The sequence below is a fragment of the Oryctolagus cuniculus genome, chromosome 7 (genome assembly GCF_051225735.1).
Source record: "Oryctolagus cuniculus isolate XC-2025 breed Fujian yellow rabbit chromosome 7, ASM5122573v1, whole genome shotgun sequence".
NCBI lineage: Eukaryota > Metazoa > Chordata > Mammalia > Lagomorpha > Leporidae > Oryctolagus > Oryctolagus cuniculus.
Window position 1 is genome coordinate 61,339,439 of NC_142873.1, and position 20,562 is coordinate 61,360,000.

General features: G+C 41.1%; 1 protein-coding gene across 2 annotated transcripts in view; it reads right to left on the bottom strand.

Moving 5' to 3' along the window:
* The window catches only part of GNAI3 (G protein subunit alpha i3), a 51,971-nt gene that overhangs the window by 1,939 nt on the left and 29,470 nt on the right, over window positions 1-20,562 (bottom strand). For both annotated transcript variants that reach the window (XM_002715803.6, XM_008264734.5), the window contains exons 2-7: window positions 18,792-18,834; window positions 18,534-18,675; window positions 12,457-12,614; window positions 9,299-9,427; window positions 5,700-5,829; window positions 5,019-5,172 (exon numbers count right to left, since the gene is read on the bottom strand). In XM_002715803.6, the coding sequence (XP_002715849.1) occupies window positions 5,019-5,172; window positions 5,700-5,829; window positions 9,299-9,427; window positions 12,457-12,614; window positions 18,534-18,675; window positions 18,792-18,834 (756 nt within the window). The remainder of the gene's footprint in view (window positions 1-5,018; window positions 5,173-5,699; window positions 5,830-9,298; window positions 9,428-12,456; window positions 12,615-18,533; window positions 18,676-18,791; window positions 18,835-20,562) is intronic.

Here is a 20,562-nt window from a genome sequence, read left to right on the forward strand (position 1 = left end):
ACTTTTGAATTATAGCAGTTCTTCCCCCAATACCCAACCTCCCACCCCCAAACCATCCCACCTGCTACTCCCTCTCCCATCCCATTCTTCATTAAGATTCATTTTAATTATCTTTAAGAATTGTGTACTTTTATAATCATTAGGTTTTCCTATAACCGTAAGATTCTTCATGAGAACAGAAAGTCATCACATATGGAGACTGAGGAAAACAAAGCTAACTTTCTCTCTCTCCTTTCATTGAAAATCTTCAGCTGAAAAAAATCTAGAATGTACACAAGGAAACTTGGAGAAGTAGAAAAGTGTATTTCTAGAGAACATATTGTTTAAAACATCAAAGAAAGCTTGTGCTCTGGGGAGTGATCTTAAAATAATTCAAAAGGTTAAGTTTTCCTTTGAAAACCATTCCACAGTTTCAGGGTGCTTAGCCTCAAGAGCTGACTAATGAAGGCTTTAGCTAGAGTCCTAGAACCTGCCTGCAAAGCCAAGGAAACTCAAAGACGACACACACAGTTACTACAGTAAAGTAGAAGCCATTTTCAGAGACAGTCAGCAAGACTAAAAATATCCACATCAAACTATGTAAAGGATTCTAGATAACAACAAGTATAAGAAAGGAAGAAATATTACAATAGTTTAAAGATATGAAGGCAGCTTTGCAGGTGTTTGAAAAGGTTTCTTGAAGTCTGTGGAGCAACCTCTGCAAATGAGTGAGAAGTTAATCCTGTCCATTAGGAACAATGATACCCTGGTAAAGCAGGTCAATGAGAATCCTTAAGTAGAATTAAGTCAATGAAAAATGGTGTGGAAGCTCACAAACTTAAAATCTATTTATTTTTATTTATTCCAAAGGGAGAGAGAGAGAGCTTCAATTGATTCACTTTCCAAATGCCTATAACATCTGTGACTGGGCTAGGCCAAATCCAAGATCCTGGAACTTAATCTAGGTCTCCCATGCAGATTGCTAAAATTTATTCTTCCACATGGGTTGCTAAAATTCATTCATTTTCATTTATTCTAAGGGAGAGAGAGAGAGAAATCTTCAATTGGCTGGTTTATTTCCCAAATGCCTACAACATCTGGGACTGGGCTAGGCCAAACCCAACTTCCTGGAACTTAATCTAGGTTTAAAAATTATTTATTTACTTAAAAGGTAGAGAGAAAAGAGGACACAGAGGTCTTACACCTGCACTTCACCCCCCAAATGACCATGATGAACAAGCGGAAGCCAGGAGCCAGGAACTCCATCTTGGTACCCCACATGCATAGCAGAGGCCCAAGCACATAGGCCATGATCTGTTTCCTAGGAGCATTAGCAGAGAACTGGATAGGAAGTGCACTAGCTGGTAATCAAACCGGCACTCTGACTGTTGGTGCCACAGGCAGCAGCTTAACCCACTGCTCTATAATGCTTGTCTCCCTTTAATTTCTCAACTAAGATTTCTCTCCCTATCCTAAAACTTGGCTACTTTCAAGAAAGCCACCCAATTCTTGCTTTGGTTCCTCACTTTTAACAGATGATGACATTTCCAACTACCCTGAGGAATCAGAGGCTATAGAGGCTTGAATTACATCTTAACTTTACAGCCTACTGCCTCACTTAAAAAGTTCCTTTATCTACACAGAGGTGTCTTCTCCCCGCTCAAAATTTAATTGCTTGGGGCTGGCGCTGTGGTGTAGTAGGTAAAGCCACCGCCTACAGTGCCGGCATCCCATATGGGTACCAGTTTGAGTTCCAGCTGCTCCACTTCTGATCCAGCTCCCTGCTACGGCCTGGGAAAGCAATAGAAGATGACTCAAGTCCCTGTGCCCCTGCAACTGCATGGGAGACCCCAAAGAAGCTCCTGGCTCCTGGCTTTGGATCGGCACAGCTCTGGCTACTGTAGTCAATTGGGGAGTGAACCAGCAGATGGAAGACTTCTCTCTCTGTCTCTCCTCTCTCTCTGTAACTCTGACTTTCAAATATATCAATAAATCTTTAAAAAATAATAAACCTCCTAACTGCTAATACCAAAGGCCATTTTTCAGTGTGTATCTTACTTTGTTTATCCATGACTATTTTAGAATTCTCTTCTTAGTATTTATGACACACTGCCATTCCTGATTCTTCTCTCTGTATCATTTCTTTCTCTCCCGCCAATAAAGGCTAGTATTCCCTCACTCCATCTGTGGTACTTTTCTCTCCTCATTCTATACTGTTATCTCCCTATAAATCATCACCCATAGCCATGTTTTAATTTCTGAGGATCTCAATTCAATAGATCTAACTCCAAGCTCTCCCCAGGGGCAAGGCCATATATCTAACTGCCCATTAGACGTCTCCCTCTGGATGTTCCATAAATGCTTCCAAATCAACAGATCACAGCACCAGTATCCAATCAAGACAGAAAACTGAGTATCTCTGACTCTTCTAACTTCCTTATCCTCGTTTTACCCTCTCACTTCATTGCAGAAAGCATTTACAGTATTTCAGCTAACAAAAATTCCTTCCCCTTCCCTGAAAATTACCAACTATGACCTATAAGCTTCACAGGGAGCAGTCCTGGCAGTCAGATTTGTGCCCTAACCTCAGCTACCTGGCCTGTGAATTTTTACCTGACTTCATTCACGAGCCAGGCTCTTCTAGGAATTTGAACCTGGAGCCAAGCAATCTGAGTCTAGGCTGGTCTTTTTAACAAAGGAGACACAGAAAGTGTGGCAAGGCCATCTTCTTCATGAACTGATTAAGTAGGCAAGGAGGGAGAACAAAGAAGATATTGGGAAAAGGGAGAGAAAAGAGATGGAGAGAGAGAACGCTTCTGGTTCCTGACAGCTTTCTATTTCTCACATCTAATTCCATTCTAAGACCTATCTGCATTCTTGCCCTTGATTTCAATGAAATATCCCTTGACCTTCACCAGAAGTTTGTACTTGCAATCTAATTCCTTACTAACTCAACTCCCCTACTATCTATCTTTATTACCATTCACTACATAATCTTTCTAAAGCACAACTTGTGCTATACTATGGACCCTAATTAAAATCCTTCAATAGTTCCTCAATATAAGCTATAAGAACCTACAGGGGCCCACGTCATGGCACAAGTTTAGCTATTATCTCCAACTCTAGCGTCTGATATTGGAGCGCTCAACGACTCAACGCTCTGCTTCTGATCCAGTTCCCTCCTAATACACAGGGGAAAGCAGCATGACCCAAAGACTTGGACCCCTTCCACCCACATGGGAGATCAGGATGGAATTAAGATGGAGCTCTTGGCTCCTGGCTTCATCTTGGCCCAGTCCCAGCTGTTGTGGCCATTTGAGAAGTGAACCAGTGGATGGAAACTCACTCATTCTCTGCCTTTTAAATAAATAAAGCATTAAAGAAATATTTAACAAAAGAGAACCTATGAGTTTCTCTCTCCATGTCTCCAAGCAATATTTTTTTTAAAGATTTTATTTATTTATTTGAGAGGCAGAGTTACAGACAGTGAGAGGGAGAGAAGAGAGCAAGGTCTTCATCTGCTGGTTCACTCCCCAAATGGCGGCAATGGCCACAGCTGGGCTGATCCAAAACCAGGACCCAGGAGCTTCCTTCGGGTCTCCCATGAGGGTACAGGAGCCCAAGGACTTGGGCCATTCTGCTGCTTTCCCAGGCGTATTAACTGGGAGTTGGATCGGAAGTGGAGCAGCTGAAGACTCAACTGGTGCCCATATGGGATGCCAACGCCACAAGCAGACGCTTAACCTCCTATGCCACAGCGCTGGCCCATCAAGTAATAATTTCTTACTATATTTTCATATATACAATTACCTTTCTCTCAAATACATTTACTCCTATGTGCCTGATGCTTTCTAATTCATCCTCTTAAGAGCTCACTCAAGGGCCCAGCATGTGGCACAACTACCGCTTGCAGTGCCATCATCCCACACAGCCACTGGTTCAAGTACTGGCTGTTCTACTTCTGATCTGGTTCTCTGCTAATGCACCTGGGAAAGAGGCAGAAGATGGCTCAAAGGCTCGGGCCCCAGCTACCCACATGGGAGACCCGGATGAAATTCCAGGGTTCTGTCTTTGGTGTGGCCCAGCCCTGGCTGGTGCTGCCATTTGGGGAATGACCCAACAGATGGAAGACCTCTCTCTCACTGTCTCTCCTGACATTCTGCCTTTTAAGTAAATAAGTGAATCTTAAATAATAAACAGCTCATTCAAGTGTCAATTCCTCTAGTAAAGAATATGCTGATCCCATCTCAGGTACCTACTTCTGTTCTACATCCATAAATACAGATTTTATACTACTACAATAAAATTATTTATGTGTGATGGAACAAAGACATAAGCCTCAGCCATATCTTGCTCATGGCCCAAAAGATAAGATAAACACTGGAACTTATTCCTTGCCTTTGAATCTCAGTTGGCTCTCACACCCTTCTGCCTTCATACCCCACCTACCACAGCCACCTGAAAGACCAGTTCTAGGAATTCCCCTCTCCCTGCTACCCTTACCTCACCCCCATCCCTAGCCTTCCTAAAATATGAAAAGGCCCGGCCCCTGCAGGTCAGAGCCTTCTGCCCCGTGTTCCATCATGTGCATGCTGACAGCTGGTCACCCACCTCTGCGAATTTATTTTCTCTGAATAAACTTGGTCTGGCTATAAATTCGTACACTGCCTCCTCTCTATCCTGCGCTCCTTCGCCTAACAATGTGTGTGTTTCTCTGCAACCAGATGTTACTTTCTTGGGTACAATGACTGCATCTTACCCTTGTCTGTTCTTGAAGAATTCTTATACTGAATTTTAATTTTTATTCTTCATTTTTCCCAAAAAGTGAGGATTGAAATTAAAAACACAGAAAACTTGATTATGTCTGAAACAGCATTTAAAACTAGAAGAATCTTAATCATATGGTTAATACTGATATTATATCAGTGAATATGCTCCATAAAGATGTGCATTACACGAATCATTCAAAACAAAAGGCAACTGTCTGATCAACCAAAGTGTTGATGTGAACCTCCGGGACAATCTTCTATGACCCTTACCTGTGTATTCTGGGTAACAGATAGTTAAAGGACTCCTCTTTATTTTTTCCTCAAAAAGATCTTTCTTGTTAAGGAAGAGAATGATTGAAGTGTCTGTAAACCATTTGTTGTTACAAATGCTGTCAAACAGTTTCATGCTTTCATGCATTCGGTTCTGAAAAAGAGTCAAAGGATTACAGATTAGTAGTGAAAGTAAAAGTGGAGTAACTTGCATCCATCCACAGGTTCATTCCCCAAATTGCCCAACAGCTGGTCCCGGGCCTGGTGAAAGCCAGGAGATTCATCTGGGTCTCCCACGTGAGTAACAGGGGCCCAAGAAATTGGGTCATCTTCTGCTGCTTTCCCAGCTGCATTAGCATGGAGCTGGATCAGAAGTGGAGCAGACTGGACTCAAACCAGCACTCGCAAGGGATTTCTGTGGCAGGGCTTAACCTAGTGCACCACAAAATTGCCCCCCAAAAAGGATTTAATATTCCCATAAACTCATCATAGCCATGAATGTCTCTTCAAGAGTAACAAGGTATGGATCAATTAATTTTGAAAATCTAATCTCCCTGATAAGCAGAAATATTAAGTATGTATTAATCTTTGTTTCAACAAGCAAATGAATGTACCTAGTCTTCCTAAGTTACTTCCCATTTCCTGGCTTCATTAGGCTTTTCACCATAAGCCCCAACATACCATCTCTTCATCCTCAGCCAGAACAAGGTCATAATCACTGAGGGCCACACAGAAGATAATTGCGGTCACTCCCTCAAAACAGTGAATCCACTTTTTTCGTTCTGATCTTTGGCCACCTACATCAAACATTCTGAGTGAAGGGAAAGAAAGCACAAATTAAGCAAGGTCACATGTAAGTTGACATGATTAGGAAAATTCACATTCTTACAGATTCAAAACCTCATTTATAATAGAAAAAACAAACAAGGAGCAAATAAAATGTAGTCAAAATAATTATCTGTGTCTAAAGTAAAAGAACTTGAGAAAATAAAATTTAGGAATAATCTAAATTCTCATTTTAAACAGTTGAGCCTCCTCTCAAAGCTTGTATCGTATGTGCCAAAAGTCAGCAGAATAAAGCACTAAAATGATTTAAAGGAAAATGAAGAAAAAAAGACATGAAAAATGAAGAGTTGAATAACAGCATAAGATAGCAATAATAGTAACTAATATTTATTGAGTGTTTACCATGGTGCCAGACACTACCCTAAACACCTTAAGAACATCATTTTACCCTTGTAGCATTTTATCTTACAGATGAAGAAGCAGAGGCACAGAGAATGTCAAATAATCTGCCCAAGGGCATGCAGTGTACTAACAAATGGGGACTGAAGATCTGAACCTAGGCACTCCAACTCTTGCCTCTGCTTTTATCTACAACACTGCCTCTAAGAGCAGTTTCCTTCTAATTTCCTAATTTGCATTCTTTTTCCATTACTTTTCCATATGTTTTCAAGTTTTCCTTACTTAAAGAAAAACATTTTAGAGATCACTAGTGAAAAAAAAATTTACAGCTGGAATCCAATAAATCAATATCTAAAATAAACTTAGTTATTATTCCCCAACTCCAAGTCTTACCTGAACCTAATTAATAATAATAAAGCCTCAATTATTCACACACTTTATGTTCCACTCTACATTAGTCTTAGTCCACTCCTCTTTTCTGGGAGGTTTACTGATACAGTGAGTCAACAGTGTTCTCATCTACTTCCCACAGTAAGGGAACAACTGCCTCACTTTGTCATTTAGCTGATACTTGGGTCTGATGAGGTCTGCATGCAGATGATTAGTTATTCTTCACATCTATGTTTGATGACAACCTTAAAACTTCTAAAGACTAAATCTGCCAAATTAGTTTCATATATCAGATCTATCGCTTCTCAGCCTTTGGCTAAGATCAAGTTTTCAGAGATTTTCTTTCCCCCACAGACACTGAAAGAAATAAGACATAGTTGGTGATTTCCCAACGTATGTTGGAAAGGGAACGTTCATCTTATCTCTTTCATGACCCAACCCTCCCTTTGACCAACCCTGCACAGCTCTTTTCAACCATTAGTCATGACTCAGGGAACGATACAATTACAACGGGCTTTAATGCAGGGTCACGTATACTTTAGAAAGGCTAAAAGCCAAATATTTCACCATGTCAGGCTTTCAAAAGGGAATATACCACTACACCATTAATTTCAATCTACTTCCCCATTTTCTTCTATGAAGTCCATAAACCTGGTAAGAATACTGTGAAGTTCCCAAATGGGCTTTTAGCACATATTAACATTTTACAGTATCATTCACTAATAGATCAACATTTTATAAACATTACCTCATAATTGAGAGGCAAGTAAGCAATTAGACAATGCCTTGCATATGGTAGATGCTCAATAAATGTTTGAATAAATGGATAGTGGTTTTGCCTAGAGAGAAGAGGAAAAGGAAGAAGTGATAGTACCTCATAACAAGATATCTACATGCCAACAATAAAGTGGGTGTGGCACTTTATTTAGATCTGGCTACTGGTCCTGATATCAAAAGATAGGATTACCTAAAGATCAGTCTTTGACAACATGAACAAGAACCTTTCTCAGACTAAATAAATACTAGTTATAACATTTAATTATAAATGAATTACTACATTATATTACACAAAGAGATAGTACATTCTTACAGTTTTACAGACAACAATCCACATGATTTTGCTGTTCTTATTAAGTAAATTCATCAGGACTAAAGATAAGCAGCTATTCGATTCTAAAAACATTCAGCTGAAATGCTATTTTCTATACAATTTTTCAAATCTGATTTGGTGTATTAAGATTTCAACTGTTGTCTAGTAATACATATGCTGTGTGGACTTGACAAATCCTGTGGAACAACTGCTTTCAGAGAAAAGAAAACTGAAAATCTAAGGTAGCAGTGACATTTGCAAGCAATAATGCTGATTATCACATTCTACATATAAACATAAGGCAATTAAAATCATATCAGATAGGCCGGCGCCACGGCTCACTAGGCTAATCCTTTGCGTGCGGCGCTGGCACCCAGCATTCTAGTCCTGGTCGGGGCACTGGTTCTGTCCCGGTTGCTCCTCTTCCAGTCCAGTTCTCTGCTGTGGCCCGGGAAGGCAGTGGAGGATGGCCCAAGTGCTTGGGCCCTGCACCCTCATGGGAGACCAGGAAGAAGCACCTGGCTCCTGGCTTCGGATCGGCGCAGTGCGCCGGCCATAGCAACCATTTGGGGGTGAACCAACGGAAGGAAGACCTTTCTCTCTGTCTCTTTCTCTCTCTCTCTCACTAACTCTGCCTGTCCAAAAAAAAAAAAAAAAATACATCAGATAATGAATGAAGGGGGAAAAAAAATCACTCAATCTCAAAGGTCACAAAAGCAGAAAACAGGAACCAAAAAGACAGCTCTAATATTTATAAAAGAGCATTAACAGAGAGAAACAGAGCTGTATAAGAGACACTAATGAGATAATTCTTTGTAACAGAGTACTAGACTCTAAAACAATGTTTATCTGCCATCCCATTACCACAAAAAACATCTACCCTCAAGTCAGTTTTCAATTGTGTCCTGTATTCAGAACTTAGTTGTACACAACTTTATGCATAAATCAGTTCAACAGCCCTGACAATACTAATGCCATTCTATTAAACTTAAGAGATGAAAACCAGGGGCTGGCGCTGTGGCACAGTGAGTTAAGCCACTTCCTACGACACTGGCATTCCATATGGTCACTGGTTCGAGTCCTGAATGCTCTACTTTCCATCCAGCTCCTTGCTAATGAGCCTAGGAAATGAGCCTAGCCAGTGGAACATGGACCAAGTCCTTGGGCCTCTGCCACCCACATGGGAGACCAGAAGGAAGCGTCTAGCTCCTGGCATTGGCCTGGCCCAGCCCTGGCTGTTGCAGCCATTCTGGGAGTCAATCAGCAGACAGAAAATCTTTCTGTCTCTCCTCTCTCTCTCTCTAACTCTGCCTTTCAAATAAATTAACTAATCTTCAAAAAAAAAAAAAAAAAAAAAAAAAAAAAGGATGAAAGCCAGTAAGAAAGAAGCGCTACTGGTAAAAAAAGCATTTCTATTTTAACATCAAAATGGTAGAACAAAGACACATAACTACTTCAAAACTGGTTTTCTATATGTTTTAATATTGTTATCTTCCTAAACAAACATTATCTGTTTTGGTTATTCGAACAAAAACAGCTAAAAAGAATAAAATTAAAAATGAAAAAATTGGTAATCATGATTAATTCTGCTTGGTAGGTAAGTTAAAATACGTACTTGAAATATAGATCTTTGAAGGTGAAATGCGTTTCCACAATGCCTGTGGTCTTCACTCTTGTCCGGAGAACATCTTGCTGAGTTGGAATGTAGTTGGTTTGGGATATTCTATCCAAATCATTTAGGTAACTAAATAAAATACATACTTATTTTTACCTGGTAAAGCCAACTGTGTTCACAGCAAGTCAACAGACTTAAACTAGCTCCTTGATAAAACAAGACTCTGAACCTGTCACTGAAGTGGCAGAAGAAAATCAGACTTTTGGTGTCACAGAAATGATAATGAGAAAAAAATGTGAATCTAGCATGGGACAATTAGAGTATGTTCTAGATACACTAACAAAAGTGGTTTTAATTCTACAGACGTAAACTGTCAAAGTCAATTTTTTTAAAAAGACATGGTAATTTTATTCTTATTAAAGAAAAATTCCTGGGGCAGGCAGTATAGCATAGCCAGTTAAGCCATTGCTTGTGATGAACACAATCAATAACACAACCCAAGTTCAAGTCCTGCTACTCCTCTTCTGATCCAGCTCCCTGCTAATATATCTGGCAAGCAATGGATAACAGCTCAAGTACTCTGTTCCTGTCACACATGTGGGAGACCTGAGTGAAGCTGTTGACTCCTGGCTTTAGCCTGGTCCAGCCTTAGCTATTGCAGCCATTTGAGAAGTGAATCGGTGGATGGAAGATATCACTCTATCTCACTCAATCATTCTGCCTTTCAAATAAATCTTTAAAAAAAATAATTCTGAAATTTATTACTAAATCACCTGTACTCTCTGCAGTACAAATCAAAACCAAAACAAAAATCCACATTTACATTTAATAGGTCATTTACAGGTTTAACCATTTGACAGGACAGTAAAGAACAGTTTTTGAATAAAATCAAGATAAGAACTATCCTTAATAGGAATTCCTATTTATTGTTTTTTTTTTTTTTTTTATAAAGAGTTGGGGTGATTTTGGGTTTCTTTTTAAATCTAATCCAAATTAGAGTACCTTTAATTTCTTTTTTTTTTTACTTTGTTCACTGAAATAATTAAAAGACTGCTTCAAAGCTAAATTCTTCATTGATTGCTGGGTAGAAAACTAAAGAGCAAGTGATACCAAGTGAATCATTAATGAATCTTCCAAAAACAATAGTATCATTAATGTTAACAAGTCACATTTAGATATAAATTATGAAAACAAAAAACTATAAATCACATGTAATTAGAATATTCAAAGTTTACTGAATGTATAACTATAAAAGCAATTACAGTCTACATTTGATGATCACTCAGAGAAGTATTTAAACTATCAACCTCTGCAACTAAAAATGTCATTAAAAGGTGGTCAAGGGGGTGGTACAGTGGTGCAGCAAGTAAAGCTGTCACCTGCAGTTACAGCATCCAATATGGGCACCAGTTCAAGTCTCAGCTGTTCCACTTCCAACCCAGCTCTCTGCTATAGCCTGGGAAAGCAGTGGAAGATAGTGGAAGATGGCCCAATTCCTTGGGCCCCTGCACACATGTGAGACTCCTGGCTCCTGATTTCAGATCAGCTCAGTTCCAGCCGTTGTAGCCATTTGGGGAGTGAACCAGTGGATGGAAGACTTCTCTCTTTCTCTTTCTCTCTCTTTGCCTCTGCCTCTCTGTAGTTCTGCCTTTTGAATAAATAATTTTTTTTTTTTTTTAAAAAAGGTGGTCAAAGGGCTGGCACTGTTGCACAGTGGGTTGAGCTGCCTACTACAATACCAACATCCCATATGGCTGCTAGTTCAAGTCCTTGCAGCTTCACTTCTGATCCAGCTCCCTGCTAATGTGCCTTGTAAAGCAGAGAAGATGGCACAAGTCCTTGGGCCCCTGCACTGGGAGATGCAGATGAAGCTCCTGGCTCTGGCCTGGCTCAGCCCGGACCATTGCAGCCATTTAGGGAGTGAACCAGCAGATAGAAGATTAATTCCCCTCACTTCCCCGCAATTTTGCTTTTAAAAAAAAAAAAAAAAAGTGGTCAAGTGGCAGGACTAGCAGTTAGAACACCGCTCAGGATGCCGGCATCCCATGTCAGACTGCTTAGGTTTGAGTGCCAGCTCTACTCCTGAAGTCAGCTTGCTGCTACTGTGTACTCAGGGAAGCAGTAGCTGATGCCTCAAGTATTTGGGTACTTGTAACCCACGTGGAAGACCTGGACTGAGTTTCCCGTCACCTGGATTCTGCCTGGCCCAACCCTAGCCATTGAGGGTATTTGGGGAGTGAAACAGGATGAGAGCTCTTTGCCTCTCTGCCTCTCAGATAAATTAAAAAAAAAAAAAAAAAAAAAAAAAATTAAAAAGGGCAACAATCCTGAAATGTCGCTAAAATCAAGTTTTCATTAAAAGAGTAATTTTTTCAAATATCAATTTCTTCTAATAACAATTTAAGCTAGCATGAGAATCAAAAAGCAGGACAAAATAAAACTGAAAATATCTTAATGCTTAAAAGTGCCTTCATCCCACAAAGATGAAGGGACACAGGTAACAAGTGCTCGCCATGCCCCCAAAATGCACATGGGCGAAAAACTACATTCTGAATAAAGGTCTTATAAATATGTATAAAAGAGGTAAAACATTAATGCATGTAAAAACTATAATGAAAGTATTAATTACAAAATTCTTAAAATTATAACACCCAAGAGAATTTCTTTGACAAAATAGATGCTTAAGCTTCATTCCAAGTCTCATCTTTCTGTATTGTCATCTGGCAAAAAGTTTGTAGTGACTGGTACCACAGAAATCCATACTATAGCCCACCACAGAGCTGGCTGCATAAAGAGCAGAATCACAATTTTGATTTTCCTCACTAGCTGACTCTCAGTGCCACACCCTCAGGCAGAGGGAATTTACAGAGCTGGAAAAAATCCAGACCTGGCTTCTACAGATGTCTCTCTTCCTTCACCTGCTTATTATGCACATACCATGGAGCTACTTTTGTAGTGCCAAGTCCCCTGCGTACTTTCCCAGAGGGGACTTTTTCTTTCTGCAGTCCTAAAGACAATCCTGAGACAATCTTATAGATCTCAGGGGCTTCTAAGAATCTATGTAATAACTTGAACATTTCCTTAAGAATGCATACTGAATTTTCTCTAGGGTCATCAAGTTCTTTTCTGTTAGAGTTTCACAGAGAAAAATGACTTACTATGAAGCAGAATCATTGAGCTGATATTCCCTGGATCTGCTGAAGCAAGCTTGTACCCCACCATCTCGCCATAACCGTTTAATCACTCCTGCTAATTCTGGAGTCATCACTCCTTCTTCAGCACTGCCAGCTAAAACAAATAATTGCCGGGCATCATCCTGGAGGAAGCAGTTAAGAAAGACAGATGAGTCTCCATGTCTTCAAGAGTTGAAGACAACGTCTTTCAACATACAGACACACACACACACACACACACACACACACACACACACACAGTGTTATATTATTTTTAAAGTGGCCTTACAGAGGCCTTTTCTAGCAGGGCAGTATGAGAGAAGTTACTACAATTAACTTTTCCATGCTTCTCGTTCCACCCTAGTTCAGGTGCTGAACTAATGGAAGAAACGATTTTACTTCTTCTTTGCCCTGCCACACCACAGCACCATGGTGCTTTTCTGTGACCAGAAAAGCTCTTGTCTGGTCCATAAATCTCTATCCTGATTACACATGATTTTTGGTCTGTGACACAGGTACTTATAATCAACACTCCAAATTCTATTAAAGGAAGCCTTCAATAAAAATAGAAGTGAAAGACCGGAACATAAGAGGTAAATTCTCAATACATCAAAGGGAGTAAAGCATTAATCAAGTTTAAGGAAATACATTCTCTTCTTTCCTTTCAGCCCAGACAGACCTGGAAGAGGAAGAGATTGAGGCATTTAAGAAATCTGGAAGTCTCGTAGGGGAATAAATCCCTCAGAGACAAATTCAAATGGTGTCTAAATTTCCCCAAAGGAATAATAATAATGCTCTAAGAGAGGGGAAGGAAGGCAGCAGGAGGAAAAGAAAATAACAAGAAAGGGTGTGATCAAGACCTCATGAGTCATAACACAGTTGTGTAAGTGGTTATAGTTTTTCAACCCAAAATACATGAGAAGTAAAAAAGACAGAAAAGGGCTATAAGAGACTTCGGACTACTTTATTTTATTCTATCCAGTCCTACTTGTCAGTTTAAAAATAATCACCAGGGGCCGGTGCTGTGGCATAGTGGGTAAAGCCTCCGCCTGCAGTGCCAGCATCCTATATGGGTGCCAGTTCGAGTCCTGGCTGACCCACTTTTCTGATCCAGCTCTCTGCTATGGCCCGGGAAAGCAGCAGAAGATGGCCCAACTCCTTGGGCCCCTGCACCCTTGTGGAAAAAAGCTCCTGGCTCCTGGCTTTGGATCAGCACAGCTCCAGCTGTTGTGGCCATCTGGGGAGTGAACCAGCAGATGGAAGACCCCTTTCCCTCTAAGCCTCTGTGTAACCCTGCCTTTCAAATAAATAAATAAATCTTAAAAAAAAAAAAATTAGTCTCATGGGATAACTTGCCCACTCAAATCTAGTATTTATCTGCCTTGAAAGATTCCAAATAATTATAAAAATGCAGATACTAAAAAAAGCACATACTGCGTAAAGGAAAAATAAAGTAAAGGAGCAATCATTTGCATCTTAAGCAGTTATTGGGACAAAATAAACAAATGGCATTTCAGACTACAACCAACACTCCTAAGACTTGTGTATTACAAGAACCCGTACATTCACCTAAGCCAAACAGAACTACCCATAGTGTACTCAAAATAATTTTGCCAGGGGTAGCACTGTGGCATGGCAGGATAAACCTCCGCCTTTGAAGCCAGCATCCCATATGGTACTGGTTTGAGTCCTGGCTGCCCTGCTTCCAATCTAACTCCCTGTTAAAGTCCTGGGAAAACAGCAGAAGATCGTTCAAGTTCTTGGGCCCTGCACCCATGTGGGAGATCCAGAAGAAGTTCCAGGGACCTGGTTTGGGTTTGGTCCAGCCCCAGCCATTGTGGTCACTTGAGAAATGACCCATGGAATGCAATATCTGTCTCTCCCTCTCTCTCTAACTCTGCCTTTCAAATAAAAATAAAATAAAATAAATCTTAAAAAAATTTTTTTTTCCAAACCCTGGGTCTTTAGCCTTACTGGTTTTTTGCCTAGCAATATTTTTCTCTCAGATACTATCCTGTGCTCTTTCTAGTAGTATTTTCCGCTCAGCTCTAAAAACATACTTAGGATCTACATTCCCTCCCTTACTCTCTTTACAAAGATAAAAATTTTATATAGAGGAATAAATGATTCAGCAAAGTTGAAATATACAATTTGGCTAGCAAACTCAACAGTGAACACATCATTCTACATGTATCTAACATGTGAAGACTTGGTAATTTTTTGGTTGTGGAATCTGACCTATACTCAAAAGGCACTCAAATAATAAATATTAAACATTATTTTTTTTAATACCTGGATTCTAATTTTAGAAACCTCAAAACAAAGGGTGCTATCACTTCATGTTTTTGTTTTGCTGACTCTGTAAATGTTTTTTGGAAGGAGACATGCCCCTACCACATCTCTTCTACTTGTTTCCCACTATAAGTTCTCCATAGAGGCCCCTCTCTATACAATCAGCTCCATACTTCCACCCTTAAATGTGGAAAAGGATCTATACCATACACTATTCTTTTCTATTCACTCTCTAACCAACCATAAAAAAACTACAGCAAAAAAAAAAAAAAAAAAAAAAGAGAGAGGAGTGAATTTAAACATAAATCCTTACATATGAAAGAAAACAAAGACAGAAACTTTAAGAAACTATTCAAGACTGTATATTAGGATGGGTAGATGTTCGAAAGCTAGACAATTCAGGAGGCCTGAGAGGGATTAATGATGTCAAGTGTAGGCCGGCGCCGCGGCTCACTAGGCTAATCCTCCGCCTAGCGGCGCCGGCACACCGGGTTCTAGTCCCGGTCGGGGCGCCAGATTCTGTCCCGGTTGCCCCTCTTCCAGGCCAGCCCTCTGCTGAGGCCAGGGAGTGCAGTGGAGGATGGCCCAGGTGCTTGGGCCCTGCACCCCATGGGAGACCAGGAAAAGCACCTGGCTCCTGGCTCCTGCCATCGGATCAGCGCGGTGCGCCGGCCGCAGCGCGCCGGCCGCGGCGGTCATTGGAGGGTGAACCAACGGCAAAAGGAAGACCTTTCTCTCTGTCTCTCTCTCTCACTGTCCACTCTGCCTGTCAAAAAAAAAAAAAAAAAAAAAAAAAAAAAAAAAAAAAAAAAAAAATGATGTCAAGTGTATTTGCAAGAGTGTGGAGCATTGAGGCTGAGATGAGAAAGAGCAGACAGAGGAAAGAGGGTAAACACTGGATTACTATATACAACACAGAGGGGGCCAGCACTATGGAGCAGCAAGTTAAAGCCCCAGCATGCAGCACCAGCATCGCATAGGGGAGCTGGTTAGAGTCCTGGCTGCTCTACTTCCAATCCAGCTCCCTGCTAATGCATCTGGGAAAGCAACAGAGGATGGCCCAAGTGCTTGGGCTCCTGCACCCACATGGGAGACTCAGAAGCTCCTGGCTCCTGGCTTCAGATCCACTCAGCTCCAGCCATTTGCAACCATTTGGGGAGTGAAACAGTGGATGGAAAACTTCTCTCTCTTTCTATCTTTACCTCTCTCTGTAACTCTTTCAAATAAATAAAATAAGTCTTAAAAAAAAAAAAAAGATACAACAGAGAAGTAGAGTTAGGGGACTAGAAGGAATGAAAAAGGAGAGGGAGAAAATAAGCCCAGAGGATCAGCTGGTACAAAGAAAAGAATGAAAAGGGAAGGGAGAGAAAGGGGTAAGACAAGAACAAAAGACTATTGTTCGAACTATCAACTTTCTCTGCTAGGAGTTAAATCTCTAATGATGTGGCACCTTTTTACACAAATATAAAAATCACACTCATGCATTTTCTCTTGCCTTCTTTTTTGCTACTCTTCTCTCCCATCATTTTACAAACTCTAATCTTGCTCCTCCTTCTCTTAAGCTACTTTTCAGATACTTTCTACCCTAATCCTATTTGGTATTATAGGATATATCACCCTGTCAATACTTTCACCTTCAACAGTTTCCTACTTATTTTTTTTTAAGATTTATTTATTTATTCAAAAGTCAGAGTTACACAGAGAGAGGAGAGGCAGAGAGAGAGAGAGAGAGAGAGAGAGAGAGAGAGAGAGAAGTCTTCCATCCGGTAGTTCATTCCCCAGATGGCCAAAACGGCCGGAGCTACGCCAATCTGGAGCCAGGAGCCAGGAGCTTCTTCTGGGTCTCCCATGCGGGTGCAGGGGCCCAAGGAATGCTATCCCTGGCCACAGCAGTGAGCTAGATCGGAAGAGGAGCAGCCGGGACTAGAACCTGCGCCCATATGGGATGCTGGCACTTCAGGCCAAGGCATTAACCCATTGCACCACAGCTCCAGCCCTAGTTTCCTGCTTATTAAATGTAAATTTGCATTTGATAAGTTGAAAGTTATTTGCAAGAGCTCCTAAACCACAGACAAGGAGGCTTTGCCTTTTGCCTTTTCAGGAAGACTCTCAATTCACTGACTTTATCTGATACGGACAAGGCATTAAAGATTTAAAATAGGATATGGTATAATTCAATTTAATAGTCTATGGTTCAATGTAGTTTAGGGTATAGTTTTTTTTTTTTTTTTTTTTTTTTTTTTTTTACAGGCAGAGTGGACAGTGAGAGAGAGAGAGAGAGAGAAAGGTCTTCCTTTGCTGTTGGTTCACCCTCCAATGGCCACCGCGGCCAGCGCACTGCGCTGATCCAAAGGCATGAGCCAGGTGCTTCTCCTGGTCTCCCATGGGGTGCAGGGCCCAAGCACTTGGGCCATCCTCCACTGCACTCCTGGGCCACAGCAGAGAGCTGGCCTGGAAGAGGGGCAACCAGGACAGAATCCGGCGCCCCTACCGGGACTAGAACCCGGTGTGCCGGCACCGCTAGGCGGAGGATTAGCCTGTTGAGCCGCGGTGCCGGCCGGGTATAGTATTCTTGAATACTTGAAAATCATCTCTAAAGTTGTACTTAATGCTCACAGTTTTTTGTTGTTGTTTGTTTTTTCCCTATTTGAGAGGTAGAGTTACAGAGAAGAGAGAGAGAGAGAGAGAGAAAGGAATGCTCACATTCTTACAGAGTTTATTTTAGGAGACAGATTTTTGCCTTTAATATCTATACCTCAGAGAGAACTATGAAGCATGATAAACTTTACTTTTTATTATTTTAATTACCTCTTATTTATTTATTTATATTATTTGACAGGTAGAGCTATAGACAGTGAGAGAGACAGAGACAGAGAGAAAGGTCTTCCTTCTGTTGGTTCACCCCCCAAATGGCCGCTATGGCCGGAGCTATGCCGATCAGAAGCCAGGAGCCAGGTGCCCCCTCCTGGTCTCCCACGGGGGTGCAGGCACCCAAGAACTTGGGCAATCCTCCACTGCCCTCCCGGGCCACAGCAGAGAGCTGGGCTAGAAGAGGAGCAGCCGGGACTAGAACCCGGCGCCCATATGGGATGCTGGTGCCACAGGCGGAGTAGCCAAGTAAGCCACGGCACCGGCCCCTACCTCTTATTATTAACTACTGTAAAAGTCAACAGTTCTGTAAAAGAGGCAGTTGAAGTTACCAAAGAAACCTACAATATATGCACTGAATCCCATTTACTAATTTTTTCTTATGATGATACCTAATATTTTCTATAGCAGATCGATAACACTTCTCAAATGAACATAAACTACTTTCCTAGGGGCCGGTGTTGTGGCGTAGCAGGTAAAGCCACTGCCTGTGATGACAGCATCCCTTATGGGAGCTGGTTCTAGTCCCAGCTGCTCCACTTCTGACCCAGCTCCCTGCTAATGCGCCTGGGAAAGCAATGGGGGATTGCCCAAGTGCTTGGGTCCCTGCACCCATGTATGAGATCTAGAAGGAGCTCCTGGCTCCTGACTTCAGCCTGGTCCAGCCCCAGGCTCTGTGGCCATTTGGGAGTGAACCAGTAGATGGAAGATATTTCTCTCTCTCTCTAGTCCTTTCTCTGTGTAAATCTGACTTTCAAATAAATAAATTTTTTAAAAAGAATACTTTTCTACATCTTATATTGTTGTTTAACTTCATTTCCCTAAAACATGATGTAAATTTTGCTTAACTTAACTGCATCTATTGAATAAGAGCAAGCAAAAAGGAAATGAGAAATACTCACTGCTCTGGCTGCTTCCCCAAAGTCAATCTTAAGCCGTCCCATGGCTCTTATGATTGCAATGATGGACTGTATAGTATTGCTGTAGACAACTACTTTATATTGTTTACATTCTTCCTCTGAATAGCCATCCTCATGAATGATTCTTTGAAAGGAAGAAAACTACAAGTCAATACCACGAATCTAAAATAAAAAGATACTATGGACTTTTTATTCACTGGGAGGAAATCTACTCTTAAAAAAGCTCATGTTCCAACTTACTTCATCTGTTTCACGATAGTGCTTTTACCAGATTCCCCAGCACCTGAAAGAAAAGAATAACAAACCTTAAACCAAGAACAAATATATGAAGCCAACACAAATGATAGCTCTAGCTTAATGGAAACCACAAGCCCTCATAAGGAAACTGTTGGTAAGGATTTTATGTCTATCAGGGAAACCACCATGGCACTTCTCAGAGAATTTTACTTTCTTTATATAACTGAGCAACCAAGTATACTTTATTGAAAGGGTCCCAGGGTCTGCTTGATACCATTTATGTAAAACAGATGCACCAAGGATCGACAGCAACATAAGCGTAAAATCTCCAGGAAGTCTGTAACTGTGGAACTGAGAAATGTTCCAAGAGCAATCTTCCTGGTCTTGGGAGTGAAAAGGTTGAACACCAAAGCAAGGAGGGCACTGTCCCCACCACTTTCCAGTTGAGGGTATACACCTTCAACACTGCACTCTGCACTGCCCTTCTTATCCAGCTGAAATCACTTCAATGACCACAAATGTCAAACAGGTCTTCTGAACTTGCTGACAATTCACCTGCTAGATCTTCCCTCGCCAGTTCATTCTCCCACTTTCCAAGACACCTATTCCACAACACCTCCTTTCTCTTAAACATTATAAACTTCTCCCTACTTCTGACTCAGCTGATGATTGTTCCCCTCTTTTTAGAAGAATCAAAGCAATCAGGGAAAAATTCTTGTTTTCTCAAAACCCAATCTACCAATCTATCTTCCCCTCCATTAGCATTCTCTATCATCATGTCTCTGCCAATGTCTTACTACTAACTCTCCCCTTATACATTTACCCACCTAGTATCATTTACTCAAGTTCATGGCTGCTGCCAACTTCCCACATCACACAAATACCATCAACTTTTCTGTTCCCAATGGGTCACTCTCATCAGCAAACACACTTGCTATACTATCTCCCTTTAAAACTAACACTACCTTTTGTTGTCCCCCAAAATTTCCTCTTGCTACAACTCCATTTTCTCTGTCCCACTCTTTAGAAAAATCCCCTAATGTGCTGTCTATACCTCTAATTAGCTCCCAAAACTCATTCCAACCAGGCTTTGATCCCCACCATTCTACTGAACCCACTTCTCAAGATCTCCAACAATTTCCATTTTGACAAACTCCATGGTCAATTCTTGGTCCTCATCTCAGGTGAAATTTGTCCAAGTTGACAACTTCTCTCCCTGGAAATACTTCCATCACTGAGCAGGCTTCCAGCATACCCTGAGCCTGACTCCTATTCTACCTCTTCCCTGTCTCTGCCCTCCAGCTGCTGAATTCTTCAAGGCTCCTCCTTGTCCTACCTATGCTCACTCCCTAAGTTATTTGTGCTAGCTTAAAATATCATTGATAAGTAGATAATAATATTTTCTGAGTATCAAGTCCAGGCTGTTTTAAGCACTTTACTTATATTAACTCATTTAAATAACAAAATAATCCTGTGAGGTAAGTATTATTATTCCCATTTTACAGATAGGTAAATGAAACACCGAGAAATCAAGTAACTGGCCTACAATTACAAAGTCAGTAAACAGTAGGGTTGAAATTTGCATTCACAGGGAGAGTGAATGTGGATTAAGTCACCTGTGACTCCAGCATCCCATCTAAGTCCTAGCTGCCCCACATCAAAACCAACTCCCTGATAATGTGCCTGGGAGAGCAGCAAAAAACGGCCCAAGTCCTTGGGCACCTGTCACTCATGCAGGAAATCCAGATGAAACTCCTAGCTCCTGGTTCCGCCC